The sequence below is a fragment of the Pieris napi genome, chromosome 13 (genome assembly GCF_905475465.1).
Source record: "Pieris napi chromosome 13, ilPieNapi1.2, whole genome shotgun sequence".
Lineage (NCBI taxonomy): Eukaryota > Metazoa > Arthropoda > Insecta > Lepidoptera > Pieridae > Pieris > Pieris napi.
Genome location: NC_062246.1, coordinates 9,453,290 through 9,472,433, shown reverse-complemented (window position 1 = coordinate 9,472,433; position 19,144 = coordinate 9,453,290). Strand labels below are relative to the sequence as shown.

The window sequence follows — 19,144 nt, the reverse complement described above, 5'->3', positions numbered from 1 at the left end:
TTTTATATTTTCTCATTATGATATGACTATATAATATATGTAGAGTATTTTTACTGAAACTAGCCCAGTATTCATTAGAAATCTGTATATATAAAAGTGGAGAAGATTTTTGAATTTTGACAGATTTTTTTTAAAATTTATAGAATTTTTTTAACGAAAGAAAGAATTTAAGTACCTAACCTAGGTACTAAAACTAAATCCATTTTCTTACTAGCATACAAGTGATCTATCAAACAAACCTTAATATTTGCCAAATGAACCACCATACGAGATAAACGAATGCCCTTGACTCTTGAGCCACGAAAACATTTAACAACATTAACACCCCATTTTGAGTCGGTTAAAAATACCTAGGATAAGCGCAGATTCCAAGTTGCGCCTGAGCCGTCTTTCGTCATTCTCTCGCGGCTTCAGATTGTTGCCACTCGTCTCTTGATCTCTGAAAACTTATTGTATGCGATACTAGTGTAGTGATTTTATGCGTGAGAAATAAATATTTGGTGAGTTTCTTTAAATATTAAACATACTAAAAATATTACTATAAAACTTATTAATAGCGATTCACCCCGGTTCTCCACGGATTTATAGTTTTTTGGAATATGGATTAATATCAATTAAGCACTGCTTAAATTATTACATTAATTAGGGAAAATTATTGTAATTATTATTTTAACAATAATTTTTTTTACTATACCGAGATTAGATTTATTTAGAAATTCGTAGCATTTTATACTATATATAAACTAAATGATATTATAATTTATTCTTTTATTTCCAACACAGAAATATGCAGTATTTCCAATATTCTTAATCTACATAGTAATAATACGAAAAAATGATAAATAGAAAGTTTTGTGCCTGTCGCAGTGTACCATTAGCGCTGTATTGCGATACTTATACATTTATAATTATATTATTAGTTTAAAAGTATACGTTTTGAATTTTTTAAATTGTCTTCTGATAACTGAACCTTAGAATCAACACTTAAATAACAGTCTTCATCGACAACTCATTCAGTCGTTCAGAATCTTAGAATTCTATTTTCATGTGTTGATAAATTCATTATTGAATTGCTCCGATACACTTACCTATTGTATTATGATTTTACGAGTATCTTCCCGACTTTTATCAAATCATATCAAAATTATTTATTCATTTAGGTAACACAATGTACATTTATGAAAGTATATATTAAATGCTTCTAATTTTACATTGACTGCCAGTTCTCAAATCAAGGGCGTAGAACGGAAGAGAAGAAATGGCAATAAACTCTCGTACAAATTGTATTCAACCGGTAGAAGCTGCTTGCCGTGCCGGCTTATAAATTGAGGAAAGTGTAAAGTTTATTTGAATATACTTTGATATTAGATATCTACTGCGACTTTGTCAGCGGCATAGAAAAAGGTCAAATACAGATGCGTTTATGGATTCTTTCCTTAACAATTACTACTTTAGAAGTAGTATTTGGAAAGCGAGCATGAAAAATGCATGGTTGGAATAGTGTTCAATTCAAGTATATCTATCTATGCGTTCGACCTGTTAAATTATCGTAAAGTTGTGGTAAAGGTACTGTTGCTCAATTGTGAGTTTGCTTTATTACACGATTTTATAAAGTTAGACACGCAACTTATAACGTTAATATAACTTAATATTAAAGTTATAAGTTTATTTATTATTACTATTTAATATAACTTTAATAGTTATATCCCCCTATTTCATAAAAACTAAATATATTCATCGTGGCGTACCTAAACATAATAATATGACAGAGAGAGAAAGACGAAATAGTACCTTAATTATAACAGTTTAAATACACTGATTTAGTTTTCATTCATTAATAAAAAATGTTACTACGTATAACTTCCGAACGAATGCAGTAAATTGTATCCAATTAAAACTTTTTCTTAATCAGGACAATGTTTTAATTGAAAACAATATAGAATTTGTTGGGCCGAACACTGTACGCGATCTTCATTTAAATTACTTGAGTGAGCTTTATAAAATCACGCTACGATTAACGCAGGTGAAACCGCATGGCACAGCTTGTAAAATAATTGAAGCCCATATTTGACATGACTGCGCAGACTTTGAAGAATTTTCTTTTTTTTTCTTTTGAGACTCATTCCTTTATTTCAATGCCTTTTGTAATTATTCACGGAAAATCAGCTGACGTTAGGTCATGGTCCGAACCAGTCTTATTTGGCGTTCGTACATGTCATGTAGGAATATAGTTCATCACATTTCCATCGTTTATACGCATATAAAAAGTGTTACAAACACTTCCGTATCATGCAAATAGTGCTAAATAAATTATTCCCCAATAATTGATTCTAATTAAATACAAATGAGTGTTTTAAAGCTCGGTTTATTAGTTTGCTAATTGTGACCTTAACACTACATAAGCACCTGAAGGGCAACATTTATTGTCTGTGTCAACTGTCAACAGTGATACTCGTATGTGATCTTTTTTCTGTGTAGTGATTTTTCGAACATAGGTCAAGGTCGTATAGCCAACGGTTATGCCAATTTAAGTTTACATAGCCAGATATTGGATCAGCATGACCAGATCTTTAGGACCGTTTGTTTCACTCACCATAAACATTACTTTCTGTTATATCATTTGGAATTATCTGCTTATTATTACTATTTAATTAGACGAAAAATAAGACTGTCCACGTGGAAACAATCTGTAGAATGCCCACAGAGTAAAGCGGTCCTAGCGTAGGTCTCTTCTAATTTGCAACAAACTTTTTCACCTGCAAAGCATCTGTTCCTCGTCATCTCATTTGTAACGCCAAGTCTGGCACGGTAAGATGGCTAAATCTTGAACCTTTACCTGAGGCAATGTCGCAAGAATACGTGATATATTTATATAATTCACTCACCTGTTCTGACGTGATTGTCTACATTTCATTCAAACTTACCCCTTATTTTGACTAAAACAATACAAACAATATAATATAATCAAACTCTACGCTACAAAACAGAATATTCATAATTGGTATACGATCTACGAACTATAAATTACCCGAGTAACCTCATCTCTATTGAAAAAATAACGTTTGTTGCCATTAATAATATCAAATAAGGCTTCGTTCAATAATACAAATTACAATGTCATAATATCGGTATGCAACTGCATACAAATGTGTTAAGCAACCTTGTTCGAACGATGCGTGAATTAATAATGTGTTTATTAATTACCTTTACCTTTCACGGGTTTGTAGGTTAAATGTCTCCGGGGACAGTCTATATATTGTGTTCCTAAGTATCTATATATTTATATATTTATTGTCTGTCTTTTGTTCCCAAAATTCCGTTATAACTCTTACATCTACATCTTACATCTTGATTTTTGTCTGTATTATGAGTAAGTAATACCAAACATGGGTTTTATTAATTGTAGGATGCAGATGTGACCTAACAATTGAGTTTCTACAAAAATATAGGTACTTTACATTTAAAATATAGCTAGCTAGCTATACTATAAAAACTACGATCTGGTCATGATATAGGCAGTGACGAAGGCACATATTAAAATAAAATAAAAATAGCCTTTATTCGAGTACGGTACACTAAGTCCATGTCATTATGTTTAACACTAGTACTCCATTTCTGACGGCGTGAAGCCTGCTCCAAATTCTTCCACTTATCTCTGTTCCTCGCGACAATTTTCCAACTCTGCCCCGCTACCGCTTTTATATCATCTTCCCAATTTCTGGTGGGCGTCCTCTCTTTTTTATTCCCACTGGGCCATTCCAAGTAAGGATCTTCTTAACCAATCTGCCATCACAAATGCGGGCAATGGGCCGGCCCATTTCCACTTTAACTCTTTTGTATGTGTTACATGTTAAAACCTTGTCACCTTGACGAAGCTAAATTAAAATAAGATTCATTTTTCGAATTAGATAAAATTAATTACATAGAAAAATACTTTGAAAAGTTCGTTAACTAATTGGTTACACTTTATTTGGGTATACTTTAGCTTACATAAATAAATGAGTATATTATAAAAATAAATAGTTCGAGAACATATCGGCTAAAGAAGTTGTATTGAAATTATAATAGACACGCAGAACGACCATTATTTCAAATATTTGTATATGGCCATAATCTATTTCTTTTTTTACTTGGGGAAATGTATTATGTATTGCCTTTCCGCGGCACGACTTCTTAGTGCGGGATTATGTGGGACTCGCTATAATTGTGCAAACCCACTAACCCACTAAACCCCCAAACACTAAAGCCTAAACGCTTCCCAGTTTGTAGCATACTGTAACTTCCAATAGCGTTTCCGACTCAATGTTGTGTTTTTGTACCACCCGATATAAAGGTTCTTCATATTCGTCGAGTTCGCTGCTTTAAGTTACAGACCACCAACGGACTCGGGTAGAAAATACGCACCTACTACATCGGATATGTGCTAATGATTCTGTGTAGAGGCTAAATCTAGTCAATACCATACAATTGTTATTGTAAATTGTTAGAACAGCAAATAAAATAAGTGTTCACTTCAGTTTAGTGCTTATTGTATGCTAAGTTAAGTGCAAAGCCATTGCTATTTCTTTACTCAAGACATCGTTACCTTCTGTTGTGTTTATTTAGGTACCAACCGTTTGATTCACCAACATTTACATTTAATTTTAAATGTATATTCCGGGCTATTAGAAATAATATGTTTTAAGTTTGACATAGGTTAAAAATATAATTGATGTACGTTTAAATGCAACGATTATGTTTTAATTGCACTTTTTCCTATGTGTTTTTGTTAGTTTTTGCTAATTGAGTGTGTTCTCCCACGAGATTGTAAGTGCGTGCTCCTATTTCACCATGCCTCCTGCTGATAGAGGATAAATCTTTGTTTTTAATTTATGTTACTATTATTAATTACTTAAAATGTCACATGGGACATGGTGTAATGGTTGCAGCTCCTTACAAACATTTTGTAAAACAAAAAAATGGCGATTAAAAAGAGTGGCGGAGAGTTTATTGCCAGTTCTTCTCTCTCGTTCTACGCCCTTAATTTGAGAACTGGCAGTAAATGTAAAATTAGAAGCATTAATATGAATTTCTTTACTGACATTTCATGTGTGTACATTATGTTTTACCTATGTGATTAAATGATTTTTTACTTTTACTTTTAATCTTTGCAAGAAACAAGCATTTTTTTAAATACAGCATGTGTAAGTTAGTGGTACGCTTTAGAAAACAGTGTCCAACACACATTTATTTCTTTTTCTAGATAGGTACTTTCTAGGAAATCTTGCTGTTCTTGAAGGTACTATCATCATTGCCTTTGTATTGCAATGCAACGTACAAAAATGATTACTTTTTATTTTATATGTAAATTCCGGGTTATATAGAATAATTATTGGTGTATAAGAGTTTAATAGAGTTTTAATAGAGTTTAATAGAGAGTTTAATAGAGAGTTTAATAAGAGATAAAATATATCATTGATATATTTCGTACATATATTTTAATCAAATCAAATCAAAATACGTTTATTCAATGCTGATGCTTCTTAGAGCATGCTTATGAATGTCAACAACGTTTACAAAATTCACGAAAGAGCAAGACTACGCCATCCGTTCGCAAAACTACCAGGAGGCCTTGTTCTGAGAAGAACGGGCAAGAAACTCAGCAAGTTTTGCAAGTTCAGCAATGTAACGATTATGTTTTGATTACGCTTTTTCTTATGTGTTTCGTTCTTCGTTTTTACTTCTGGAGTGCGTTCTCGTTTTTAAGTTTTTTTTTTAATAAACCAAATGTAAGTTAAGGCAGAATATTGTTTCGCTTTAGAAAACTCCACAACACACATTTTTTATAGAATAAATTTATACCAAATCTTCTTAAATATACTGTACATTATAATATTTTAAATAACATCATTGCAATTGCATTGCACTTTATGCACGGTGTTGAAATAAACACGTTTTGAAGAAATTCAGTTCAACCTTCGACCTTGCTGATTTAATAAAAACCCAATGAAGGTCAATTTTCGGCGGTTTTGACCTGTTAAACTTTGAAAGTATTTTTGGCCCCTTTCTCTTAATGAGAGGATAATTTCGCAGTTTATATTTTAGTGATACAAACCGAAATTTATGATTAGAATAGCTACTGTTCTCTTCAAGAATTAGTTTATTTTGTTGCCAGTATTCGTTATTACGACTGTAAATTGCATCGTCATGCTAATTAGTATGTTTTTCAGCCAATATAATTTCTAATTCATGTTAGTTTATTTTCTTCGGTCTAAACTTAAAAAAAAAAATTATTTATAAAATGTCATTTTATTGCATTTATTTGTCTATTTGTATTTATGTTGTCATTGCAAATAGCTCGTTTCATTCACGATTTTATTACAAAACTACTGTGCATTCACAGAACACAGCCGCGTAAACTGTACTCTATAGACATTGTAGCGAAGTCAATATTGCAAAATTTAATTAAAGACGAATAAGTACTTAAGTGTATAAAATATTGACATTGTGTCATAAAACAAATATGACCATGAATATAACCCTTTTAAGTATACTTTAAGAATACAACGCGTGTATTATGCAATATTTGTTTGGTGGTTAGGCGAAGGTGATCGCATAAGTTACAAATGTGGATCGTCGTGTATTTAGTTAATGAATCACGCAGAAGTACGGAGGTCCTGCGTTTGATTACCGAGAAGAAAATATTTGTTTAGGCACAGGAAGAAAGTTTTTTGGGATTACAAGGACCTTGCAGTTTGTGTGCATGAACAAACTTTATTGGTGACACTATCAGTATCACCGAACTTTGTTGGTATTTCTTGATAAAGTATAGTAAACATTGTTACCATTTCTGTTTCAGATAATCCAAGATGGTGGCCCGACCGCGATCCCCTCACGGGGCTTTAATACCACAATTCTACGCCGGAAGAAACATCTTCATTACAGGGGCCACTGGCTTCATGGGAAAGGTAAAGATCTTCATATTAAATAAAGATGGAGCCAATTCGGTGTGCTCTGAGGCACCATTAAGTAAAAAACTGTTTATTTATTCTGTTCATTGAAATGATCCTTCACAACCAACTCCAAAACCTCAAGAGGACTTCAACGTGTAGTTTATTTAAAGAGCTATCATAAATCACCTCTAGCAAAGTTTGACCAACGGTTTTTGCTCAACGGTTTTGGAAACGCATAGAGATCAAACAATTACATATGTTGTTTGTTCCTCTATTTATAATTCAGTCTCTCCTGTCTGGACTGACATATTAGAACAGCTGATTTTTTGGCACATGTACTACATGCGATGGTTAATACATAATCTAATGTTGATCAAAATCAATTAATTATTCCCTGATATGTAAGCGCCAATAAAAATTATGAAATGATTCAAAGTTTAAATATATTGGCAGCTCTCAAATAAGTATATTGGATGAGAAGACTGGCCAGAAAATCCGTTGCTCTCTTTTTGCTTTCATCTCATGGATGGATGGCACAATACAGTTGCGTTGAAAAGTAATTGGAAAAAGTGTTAACCCTAGTGGAAACTCTAGAAAAAATTTAAGCAAGTGGCGCTACAACCCTTGGTTTTGGTTCAGATTTCTGTATCTGTTTCGTGATAATTCTGTGCCTGACACGCGCCGTCTGTTTTTTATTGTGTCTAAGGAATTTTCGTCACGATGTTTTCCTTCGCCGTACGAGCCAGTTTTGTGCTCATATAGAAAGAGAAGTCCATTGGTGCACCCTGGGTTTGACCCTACGATCACAGTGATGAGACTCATGTTTGTTCCACTAGACCATAGTTTCTCAAGCGGGGGATTTAGTTTGTTTTAAAAGGGGGTCGCAGTTTGTTGAAAACTAATAAATACAAACTACATATAGGTAAAAAAGATTCGTTAAAAATTACGCGCTATGTATATTATTATAGTTTTACAGCTTTTTCGTGGGTCGCGACATACTCGTAAAAATGCTTGAGTAACGATCCACTAGAAACTCCGAAACTCCGGTTTGATAACGATAATGATTTCCAGGTACTGATAGAGCGTCTTCTATCAACGTGTCCAGACATTGGGACATTACACCTGTTGATGCGGCAAAAGAAAGGTGTGTCAGTGGAAAAGAGACTGCAACAGTTAAAACAATCGCAGGTACTGAGATAATTTAACTTGTATTTAGAAAACCCAATTGCGGCGCATCTTGTGTTATTTACGTTCAACGAAGGATTGCAACAAAATATAACTGTAATAAATAGACTTTTTTTATATTATAAGGATTTAAAAACATTGTTACTTTGTATGTTTTGTTATATAACAATCTGAGATAGATTATTATAATTCTATCAATATTATTTGCGTAATAAAACCCGGATCTCGACGTTTGTTTACAAAGTAAGGTTTTAATGACTGACTAAAATGTAAGCGGTTATTTATGCGTTCGAGATTTATCGAGTAGTACGATTATCACGTGTATACAATTGTAATAATTATGTGCATTTCCTGTTAAAACAATTTAATAATCTCTTGTTAATAGAATGAATTATTTCGTCAATTCCAACCATTATGAATAAAGTTTATTTTATAATATTATGCTGATGCATGTGTATTTAGGATATTAAGATACAATCTAGTTTATTTATAAAGAATTTAGTGAAGTGTAGATATCACCGTGTTTGGGAAGAAGTTCAATGAGGCATTGCCATTGCTTTGTACGGTGTTAAGTTTTAGTAGAGGAGATAATGAATCCCCGATTCTCACGTTTAGGCGTCCGACAGATAGTCAATTTATATTATTTATATTTATTAAATATATTCAATTTATTAATATATATAATATTTATTTCCAACAGCTAAATATACAGTATTTACAATATTCTTAACCTACATAGTAATAATAATAAAAAAGTAATAAATAGAAAAAGATAATTGTTATTTTATTACATTTTGTATGATGATTTGATTAGACGTTTTAGGATTAGACGTAGCTTTATATTGATTATTCCTACAAATTGAATCAAGCGTTTCGATCTCATTGACGCGGTTGAATATCGATGTCGAAGAAATAACCTATTTTTACTGTTGTTTGTACGGTACGCCATTTAAATTATAATTTATGATCGCGGAAAATAAAGTACATTTGTTCTATGAAATTAATTTTCCTGTTCATAAATTTATACATTAATGTAAAAAAATACTGTATTCACGTTGTGTACAGAGATACCTAGCAATTTTTTCGTATAAATATGTTTATTTTTTGTGTGTATTGCTACACACAAAAAATACGCTTTTTTAACCTTTTTATCCGAAGCTATCGTTACGTCCTGTTTCGAATTCTGGACTTTCTAGATATATTCGTAGATACGCTAGTTACTCGTAATTATATTAAAATTACCAACAATACATAAATTAAAAATAATGTTATACAGGCATTCGACGTACTTCGTCAGAAAAATCCGACACAACTTGACAAGTTAAATATAATACCGGGTGATGTAGCCCAACCGAACCTTGGTATACTTCCAGAATATTTAACTAAATTACACGAGGTAAGTCATTTAATGTTATATGTAATTTAATTGTCTTTGGTTATAGTAATCTAAATACGTACTCGCAGAACTCTTAAAGGTCCTTACTTCTTCATCTGCTTCATTAATCATCTAATAGAACAGTCAGTTAATATGGTGCTTTAAATTTTTTTTAAATGTTTAAATACAGACATGTGAATAGAATAGGACTTAAAAAGCAATTTATATAAAGAAAATATAGCAATTTTTTTAAATAATTTATTTGCAAGAATATGGTACAAAAATGTCATGGTGGGACAATCTGAACTTCGCATATTCTGCCACACATAATGGCGTGCAAAAAGTATTGTAAATAGAAGTTACAATTACATTATGAGTCATTTCGTTATAGTCCATTCTTATATTTATTTATCACATTATTAAAATTTTGAGGTTTGTGTAGGGGAGGGGTCACCTCTGAATCTAATGAGCTGATTTTGAAAATTCTATTACCAATAGAAAGCATTATTTGTGAGTGTCATATACATTAGACGTAAAAAATTAAAAGGCTTTTTGATGTAGTCGGATTTGCAAATTAGGTCTAAACGCTGCCTTAATAGACGGATATGATTGTGTTTAAAAAAATATAGTACCTTTTATGTTATAAAAAACAAGTCCTTCGCAGCTTCTGTCTGTTCGCGATAAACTTAAAAACTACTGCACGGAATTTATTCCATTTTTCACCAATATATAGAATGATTCATGAGGAAGGTTTCGGTATATAAGTTTTCAAGGGTCACGATTGACCGTGCGAATACGGGGCGAGTCCCTAGTATATACATAAAAGGAAAATAAAAATTTGTAAGTTTCAAGATTTGTGTTTATATTAATTACAAGCCGCCTGTCCCGGCATCGCAGGGCTATACATTTAAAAAAAATATAGATTATGTTACTCAGGGATAATACCATTCTAATGGTAAAGAATGTTTGAAATTTAGCAAATTCTATAAACATACAAAAAATTTATCTGCAGGTTTCCATTGTCTTCCACTCAGCAGCAACTCTGAAATTTGACGAAGCGTTACCGAAGGCAGTAGAACAGAATGTTCTCTCAGTTATACGATTGATGGATATATGTGACTATCTACCTAATATCGAGGTAGGTTGACACTTTGCATAAACTGGATTTGTTAGTTACTTAGGCACACCTTAATAATAATTCACATACACAATCTAATGATTTCTTTTTTTTACCATAGACTATATACATATACATATAATATGTATATATAGACTAAATTGTTCCTTTCAATTAGTGTTTACGATTTAGAGTATTTTCTTCGATTTATACATATAAGTACCATTTCGAATTGAAGCCTCGTTAATCTGGTCGCGAATTTTAAATCGAAATGCCAATTAATGCCAATCAATGCCAAGGTTTACTGACTTAACAATAATATGAGAGAGAAAATGCGTGTAGAGTGTGGGTGTATATTTGTGTGTGTGTAACTGATGCCCGTGAGTTAAAATCGGCGTGATTTAGTGGCATTTAATGGCTGATAGTGTTTTGAAAGATATCATTAAAGATCTAGACTAGACTCTTGTGTTTAAAATTAAATAATCTTTTTTATTTAAATAACTTACCTACGTTGTTCCTCTGTACCACATATTATGAAATGTTATTAATGATTTCTTTTTTCTGGTTACCATTTTTCTCAGGCCGTACTCCACGTATCGACAGCATATAGCAATCCTGAACAATTGACAGTAGAAGAAAAAATATACACTCCCACCACTCCACTTCCAAGGCTCTTGGCTTTGGTTGAAGCTGTGCCGTCTCCGCTATTAAAAGATATAACTCCACAGTACGTATTAGTTTATTATGATAGAGTGAGCCTTTATGAAAGATAGTTTTTAAATTATCCAATGAATAAGTAACAGAGTTTTCTGAAAGTTAATAATCTAATAAATATGTATGCTACTCTTAAAATGATTAAAATATAGTAGAGTCTGTATCCTTCTAAAATAATTATTATATATTATAATGTAGTTGTTGCGATTAGTTAGTGAAAACAAGAAATAACCTTATTTCAAAAACGAATCCTACCAAACTTTATCGAAATTCAGGCATTTAAATGTCAAAGTTATAGTTTAATTGTTAACATTTTTTACAGATACATACACCCCAAACCAAATACATACACTTACACCAAAGCAATGGCCGAAGAAGCCATAAGATCACGAACTTCACGTCAATATCCTATTGCTATATTCAGACCAACAATCGGTAAATAACAATTGAAATTACCTTAATAAAAATGGAATAACTAACCATGTTTTTAGTTTATTTTATAAATTTACTGAAAAAAACCTGAAAATGTTAAATAATCATATTATATAATGTGTATATTATTTATTTTAACATAGATACTACGTATTTGCGTTGTTGTTCCCACAGTAACGTAGCTCCTATTCCTATGTCTACTGATCATAGAGGCTAAACGTGTTTCTTATTTATTTAATTGTATTATGATAATTCATTGCTTCAATTGTAATGGATGCAACAGACAAACATAACTAAAAAAACTTGGTACTTACAAAAGCGGCGAAGATTTTATTGACACTTTGTCGTCCGTTCTACGCTCTCGATTTGAGAACTGGCAGTAAATGTAAAGGAGTTTTTTTTATAAGGGTACATTGGGTAAACTATATAAAAAAATGAGATCTTGATTGTGGATTTAACATAGACGTTAGAAGCTTAGTATCGTATTAAGATTAGTCTTCATATCTACATTAAGATATTCAAACACATTTTTTCCAGTGGTTTCGTCTCTTCGCCATCCGTTTCCCGGTTGGGTAGAAAATCTAAACGGGCCTAGTGGGGTCGCTGCTGCAGCCGGTAAAGGCCTCTTACATGTATTCAGACGGGATCCTACCAAACGGGCCGATTTATTGCCAGTGGATATAGCTATAGATACTTTATTAGCTATAGCCTGGGAGACAGCTGTAGATAAGTAAGTTTCACCTATCGACCACTAACAATCCATGCATTTTTCTTCAGTTATAGCTAAAATATCATCAAACTAAATTTAAAATGTCCTTCGAAAATAAAATTATTTATGTCATAACTCCTTTTTCCCGAATGGGTTGGCAGAGACCACGTATCTCCATTTGCTACGATCCTGAGATACCTTTTTGCTTCGTCTACTTTCATGATATTCACCATGCATCATCAGGTTATGGGTACTTTTAACTAATCTCTACTTGTTCATCCGTTTCCGCTTCTCATTCATCCGTTCTATATGGAAAAACAACCTAAGCATTCCCTTTCGTATTCTTGTCACTACGTTGCCTTTTAACCCATACTACGACGAGGGTTGCTGGTGAGGTGATGTATAATTATAGGAGCATGCGACAGGCCTGACCCACTAACGCCAAACCAATGTGCATGGTCACGTGACAAAGCGTGAGCTAATGGCATTCTTATACAAATTCTTTTGGTTTAGTGAGTCTCGCCAGTCGTAAGTAGTACCTAGTTGTTTGTGTCAAGCCCAAGGACTATGTAACAATCTCTATGCTCGTACTTTAAGCTACTTTTGAGTATGTTGTATCTTGTGTGTGTATACGTGTAACTTGATAAGATTTTGTTGTGGTCGGAGAAAATTCGCTATTTTAATTTGAACAGCCTTGTAGAATGACTTGCACTAGTCTTGCCAACTTAGAATATGTATCTTGACCGTTTTGTATTTCTATATTTCAGACCTACCCATGTGATGGTGTATAACTGTAGTACATGTGAAAATCCTACTAAATGGGTCGAATTTGAAGATGCTTTACAAAAATATCTTCCCAAATACCCGCTAGACGCTGCGCTATGGTACCCCTCTGGGACTGGAGTTGAAAACAAGTAAATTATAATAAACGTATAACATGTGTGACAGTGTTAGGCATAATATATAATAATGAAGATGGATTCGTAGTGAAGCGTACATTAAAAAAAGCTGTATATATTTTTAGCTCTATTTACATTATTAAATTGAAATTGGTTTGTTTCCATACGACCATTCCGATCCATCATCCCTGCCTCGTTAGGACATTCGACTTGAAAATAGCATATTATAAAGTGCGTTATAATTATTGATAAAAATATTAAAACTTGAATTATAGAGTAGGTTCATGAGAATTTATAAGGTGTTTGGTAATTAATAGCTTTCAAATTGTTTCTGTTTTAGATACGTTCACAAGACACTGGAGTTCACTCTCCAGACAATACCATTACATTTAGCAGAGTACATGCTTAAAATATTAGGAGTAAAAATGGGGTAAGAATATATTAATACAACAACAAACTGTAGACCAATAAAAAATCTATAGATTAGTGAAAAATGTACAACTACATTTTGTTTTTTTTGTTTCAGCATAAGTTTAATAACGGCCGAAAAGAAAATGCGAGCGATGAACGATGTATTAGCATTCTTCGCTCTTAGAGAGTGGCATTTCCGCACGGACAATGTAAAAAAATTAAGGCAAAGACTTACACCACAAGATAGAGAGATTTATAATTTAGATCCACAGAGTATAGAGTATGCTTTATTATCAATGTATAATTTAATATTTTGGTCTGCTTGAAATCTGGATTAGAATCATTGCATTTTTTTCAGATGGGACAACCACTATAAGGATTTTGTAAAAGGGACCAGAAAATATTTGCTAAAGGAATCAGATGAAAACATTCCCGTTGCTACACGACATATCAACAGGTTGGAATTCCTTTGTTGAAAATATCTAGGTTCTCTTTGAATATATTCAAATTTGTGTGGTATAAAATTGTGAATATCTGATAATATTAAATAATTATCCTAAATAAGATTTTTGTGCAATTCAAAATCTATTTGGAAGCGACTCATTCTTATTCTATTAAATACATTGTTACAACTACTGGCTGGCTGTAACATCTGTAGTTACATATTTTGTATGAAAAGGTTAGATTAGGGGCCGTTCAAGTATTACGTAAGGACTATAGGGTGTAGGTGGGGTCTTTGATTTTCTTATTTGGTGATTACATCAACAGCAATTATTAACTTCTTTACACATAATATTACCCACACATTGTCTATGATTGAAAACGAAATGCGTTTTCGAGGATTCCTACAAAAAATAAATACGTTTATGTACCTACTATTACTTTTTGAGAGCTTTGCTTTGCTAAATTTGATAAATTGCAGTAAATAAGAGTGTAATGTGTATGATCATAAGACAAAATATAATTGTTTTTTTTCAGGCTTTACTACGTTCACAAAGGTGTAATGTTATTTTCAATCATACTCTTCCTACGACTTCTGCTACAAAACAAGTTCATAAAAGAATTTGTATACGGAACTTTGAGGTTATTGCTATCACTTCTTGATGATGGATATTCTTCAATAATGAGTTTCGAATGAAACGGATAGATATATTTAAGTTTTTGCTCAATAAATTTCCTCAGTATTTAACATTTATCTACCTACCTAAAACATTTTATCCGTCCATGTAGCTTATAGCTATCTCGATAATTTTTGAATGTTAAATATTCATTTGACTTTATTTTATATTTACATTTGTTTTTAGACTTGTATTTAAATTGCAAATCATTAAAAATAATGACATGAAAACGAAGCGATGGGGCGTCGTAATAACTGTTACTTAAGAATATGATATTAAATGGTTAATTTGGCATTTGTTTTTTTTTATAAACATACATAATATAATATCGTATCCACTATAAATTAGGTTTGGCCATGTGCTTGCAAGTTAGTAGATAAGTATATTACATTAGCTCACGCTTCACGTTTGTTGCGTGCTCTATATATCAAGCTTGCCATAAATATTTTTTCTTTCTATAGATGTCTTAGCTTAGTCGTGATAAGCCCAGTGTTTAGGAAATAATTTATTTACTATGATTCAAAATATGGAGTTTGGAGTAAAATGTATTCTAAATTAATATACTCCTTAATATTATACATTATACTCCTTCCACGATATGAAATAAAAAGTTTACGTATAACGGTATACAGATTACACACTCATGTTGAGTTTTATTTATAATCTTTTAGCTTATTGTCAATTGTTATAGTCAAGTTTGAGATAAGCATTAACCATCAGCTCATAAGTAAATTGTCAAATTGATTAATTTAAAATTTGGTATTTCAAAAGCCGGAGCTATAACTTATTGGATTTGCGTGTGAAATGCGTATAACGTTTTTCAATTTTAATAAGAAAAATGTTTAACAAAGTTCTACAACGAGCTCTAAAATTTCGTTTGAAAAAGAGTTATCCTACTAATATTTATGATTTGAATAGAGGAGCGGCGATCGCTGTTCGCCGTCCGTATAGCGATGAAGTAAAACGGGCTCAAGCTTCTAGCGTAGCAAGTCCGGGTCCAACTATATTCGACAAAATAATTTCCAAAGAAATAAAAGCTGATATAATATACGAAGATGAATTTTGCCTGGCGTTTAACGATGTTTCTCCTCAGGCGCCGGTTCACTTTTTAGTCATACCAAAGAAAAGAATTCCTAGATTGCAAGATTGCGAATCTTCTGATAAAGAGGTATGTGTGTATTAGGTATTTATGGGTCAGGGGTCACATTCCTTTTCCGGTCTTGATTGCCATAGACATTAAGAGATTTCCAATGGTGTAAATTATTTCAATAGAAAAGATTAAAAAAGGCCTTAAAGACTGCTAATATAGTAATGTTATACCTTCTATCAAAGTTGTTGTTGTTACTCATTGATTTTTTTTAAATGTGGAATAATCTGGATAAATTATCCTTTCAAAATTGATTATTGATGCAGATAATAAACCACACTGATAGTTAGAATAAATGCTAATTATAATTTATATCATGTTAATTTTATGGTATCTGCTATAACTTTAACATTTCATATTCAAAGACATAAACTGTTTAATTTATAAAATCTTATCTATCAAGGTATATAGACCTAAAATAATGTTCTACAAAATTATACCTTATCACATCAGCTTAAAGATAATTTTACCAAAGTATATATATGGTGTTTAATTATATGGTTATCAGAAATTCCATTAGTTTTAGTCATGTATCTGATTCTTATATTAAAGCTGTATTAGTTTATCTTTATTTGATTTTGGCCTTAACATTATAGTAAACTATTTAATAGAATACCTTCAATATGACCATAGGGTTAGGGTAGGGTTAGGGGGAATATGACCATATAATTGTATAAAATCTACAACAATCATGTAAACAAAATGTTCTTTTTCATTAAAATTAAATGTCCATAAGTAGGCATAATTTTTGTTTTATTTATTAGTTAAGAAGAGTTGCTATACAACATATTAATTTAACTTTTCATTAAATCAAGTGCATGCAATGAGTAGTATAATCAAATTAATAGAAAAACCTACCTGAGAAAAATTAAATTTCTATGTGTGTTTGTTTTTATAATTTATTTTTAGCAATCAACAATCATCATTTCCATTACTGATTTAAAAAATTGCTCATGTAGTATGAATTCTTTAGTTACGGTTAGTTATTTTGTTTATAATCTGGTTGTCTTAAATTGTACTTGTTGTTTAACAGCTACTTGGTCATCTAATGATAGTGGCAAGGTCCCTTGGTGGAGAACGAGCTCCAGCTGGGTGGAGGTTGGTGATTAATAATGGCAGACATGGAGCTCAATCTGTCTACCACTTACATTTACATGTACTTGGTGGACGTCAGATGGGATGGCCACCTGGCTAAGTTGAATCATGAGAATGGAATAAGTAAAAGATGTTAATTAGGGTAAATAAAAATTGGCATATTTATGGAAATTTCAATATATATATTTGATTTTGACTAAATGGATGTTTCGATGAACAGAGACCAATATAATTTGCTGTTACTAATGCATATAATACTACTCTTTTAATTTTTAACATAACATCTATAATGAAATGTAGGACAATATTGGAATGTTATCTATAAATTCTGAAGGTTAAAATTATTTATCTTGTTTGTTTAATGATAGAGCTATTTCTTTGCTTGAGAAACATGCTTCTGTCAATTTAACTTAAATAAAATTCTTTATTTGGACTACTTTCTGTAGTTTTAGCTTAGAGAATAAAAGTTTCAATTTATTCTGTTTGCCCCAATACTATGTAAGTATTTGTACCAGGCAGACATTATAAAACAATAAAGTGAGACCAGTCAATCTCTGGTAGGCAAAACAAGGCAATAAAACAATTGCCTATAGGAAAAAATATTATTCATCATAGTAAATTATGAAATCTAATGATCTCCACCATGGATACAGATAGCACTTCAAATACAATACAACTTTTTCTCAACTTTTCCCATATAAGTTGTCCACTCTTTATTATATAATTTACATGCTCAAAACATACTAAAGATTTATAAGGCCATTTTAGTATTTAGTGCAATAAATCAGCCAAATTAGTATAAGGATTTTATTTGCAATTGAATTACTTTAAATAATGTATAAAGTTATGTAATTTTTAATTATAATTATAACACTACAGTTTGATAACAGCCAGTGATGAAATCTAAATTTTTGTTTACATTAACTTTACAAAATTTTCCTAGTGTTTCTTTAATTTAATATTTTCTGGGAAAAAATAATTTTAAAAGATACTGTAAAACATAGATTATATTATAAACTATACCGTTATTAGCTAGCGTAAAAAGCCAAAAACAGACTGTAATTAGATGAATCTCAAAATATAACAGTCAGATTGAAAAACAAATCTAGTCATGACTTAGTCTTCTTTTTAATGAATGTTACTAATAAATGAATATTTTAATAGTATTAAATACAAAAGTATAATTTTAAACCACATTAAGGGAAGGTGCAATATTTTCAATTTTATATTCTGTTTAAATAAGATCAGTTAAAAATGATATTTACTATTGAAGACTGGTTTCGAATTGACTATACATTCTTATCTGGTTTCCATTATTTCGACGTTTCAAGTAATTTATAAAAAAGGAAGAAGTTTAAAAACACCCCAACTTTTACCGAAATTATTGTAAATTTATGTATATATATATATATATATATACCTTATCATATTGTGCCCATACATCAAGATTATTAAATATATTATGTTCGCATCTTCCCTTCTTTTTAATCCATGCTATATTTATCATGTATTTATATTACTTTTAAAACGAAATATAAGTAATTGTTTTTTATATGGAAAAAAATTTCATCTTTTTTATTAGAAATATTCATTAAAATTTTCACAATCTGGATTAATAATTTCGCCACTGTGTGTTCGTCAAACTGTGGTATTTGTGGTATATTTAAAAATCGTTAAAAAATTTAATCTCATTTTGTTAATCCACACAATGTTACAAATTACATCGATGTTAACTTGTGAGAAATTAGGAACTATTTTTTGTAATAATATTAAAAATAACTTCTAATTATCATACATTTACAAATTTATATGCTAAAATAATTAAAAAAGGGGAATATTAGGTATAGAATGGTGGTTAAAAAAAATATTGGTTGTGGGTGCAGACAAATAAGTTTCAAACGTTTTTGTAGAAAAATGTTGAGAATCAATTTGTATCTTGCTCTTGAGTACGTTTCGAATTTAATTATGTATTAAATTCTGTAACCAATTACAATAAAGTTTCGTTTTACC

At 31.2% G+C, this 19,144-nt stretch overlaps 2 protein-coding genes across 4 annotated transcripts; both read left to right on the top strand.

The window, feature by feature from the left end:
• Positions 1-368: 368 nt before the first annotated feature.
• On the top strand, positions 369-15,184 carry LOC125055463 (putative fatty acyl-CoA reductase CG5065). Of its 3 annotated transcripts, none has more exons than XM_047657925.1 (13): positions 369-500; positions 6,839-6,947; positions 8,004-8,120; positions 9,394-9,513; positions 10,505-10,630; positions 11,191-11,336; positions 11,646-11,758; positions 12,293-12,485; positions 13,232-13,378; positions 13,704-13,793; positions 13,890-14,054; positions 14,133-14,231; positions 14,753-15,184. In XM_047657925.1, exons 2-13 carry the CDS (start codon positions 6,849-6,851, stop codon positions 14,910-14,912), a joined length of 1,575 nt encoding a protein of 524 aa, XP_047513881.1. In that variant the 5' UTR covers positions 369-500; positions 6,839-6,848; the 3' UTR covers positions 14,913-15,184. The 3 variants fall into 3 exon arrangements, with proteins under 3 accessions (XP_047513881.1, XP_047513883.1, XP_047513882.1); XM_047657926.1 differs by lacking the exon at positions 369-500 and adding an exon at positions 6,367-6,736; XM_047657927.1 differs by lacking the exon at positions 13,890-14,054.
• A 457-nt stretch (positions 15,185-15,641) lies between these two features.
• On the top strand, positions 15,642-19,144 carry LOC125055283 (adenosine 5'-monophosphoramidase HINT1-like). The gene is made up of 2 exons (XM_047657675.1): positions 15,642-16,060; positions 17,073-19,144. The coding sequence occupies exons 1-2, from the start codon at positions 15,731-15,733 to the stop codon at positions 17,232-17,234; spliced, it is 492 nt and encodes a 163-aa protein (XP_047513631.1). The 5' UTR covers positions 15,642-15,730; the 3' UTR covers positions 17,235-19,144.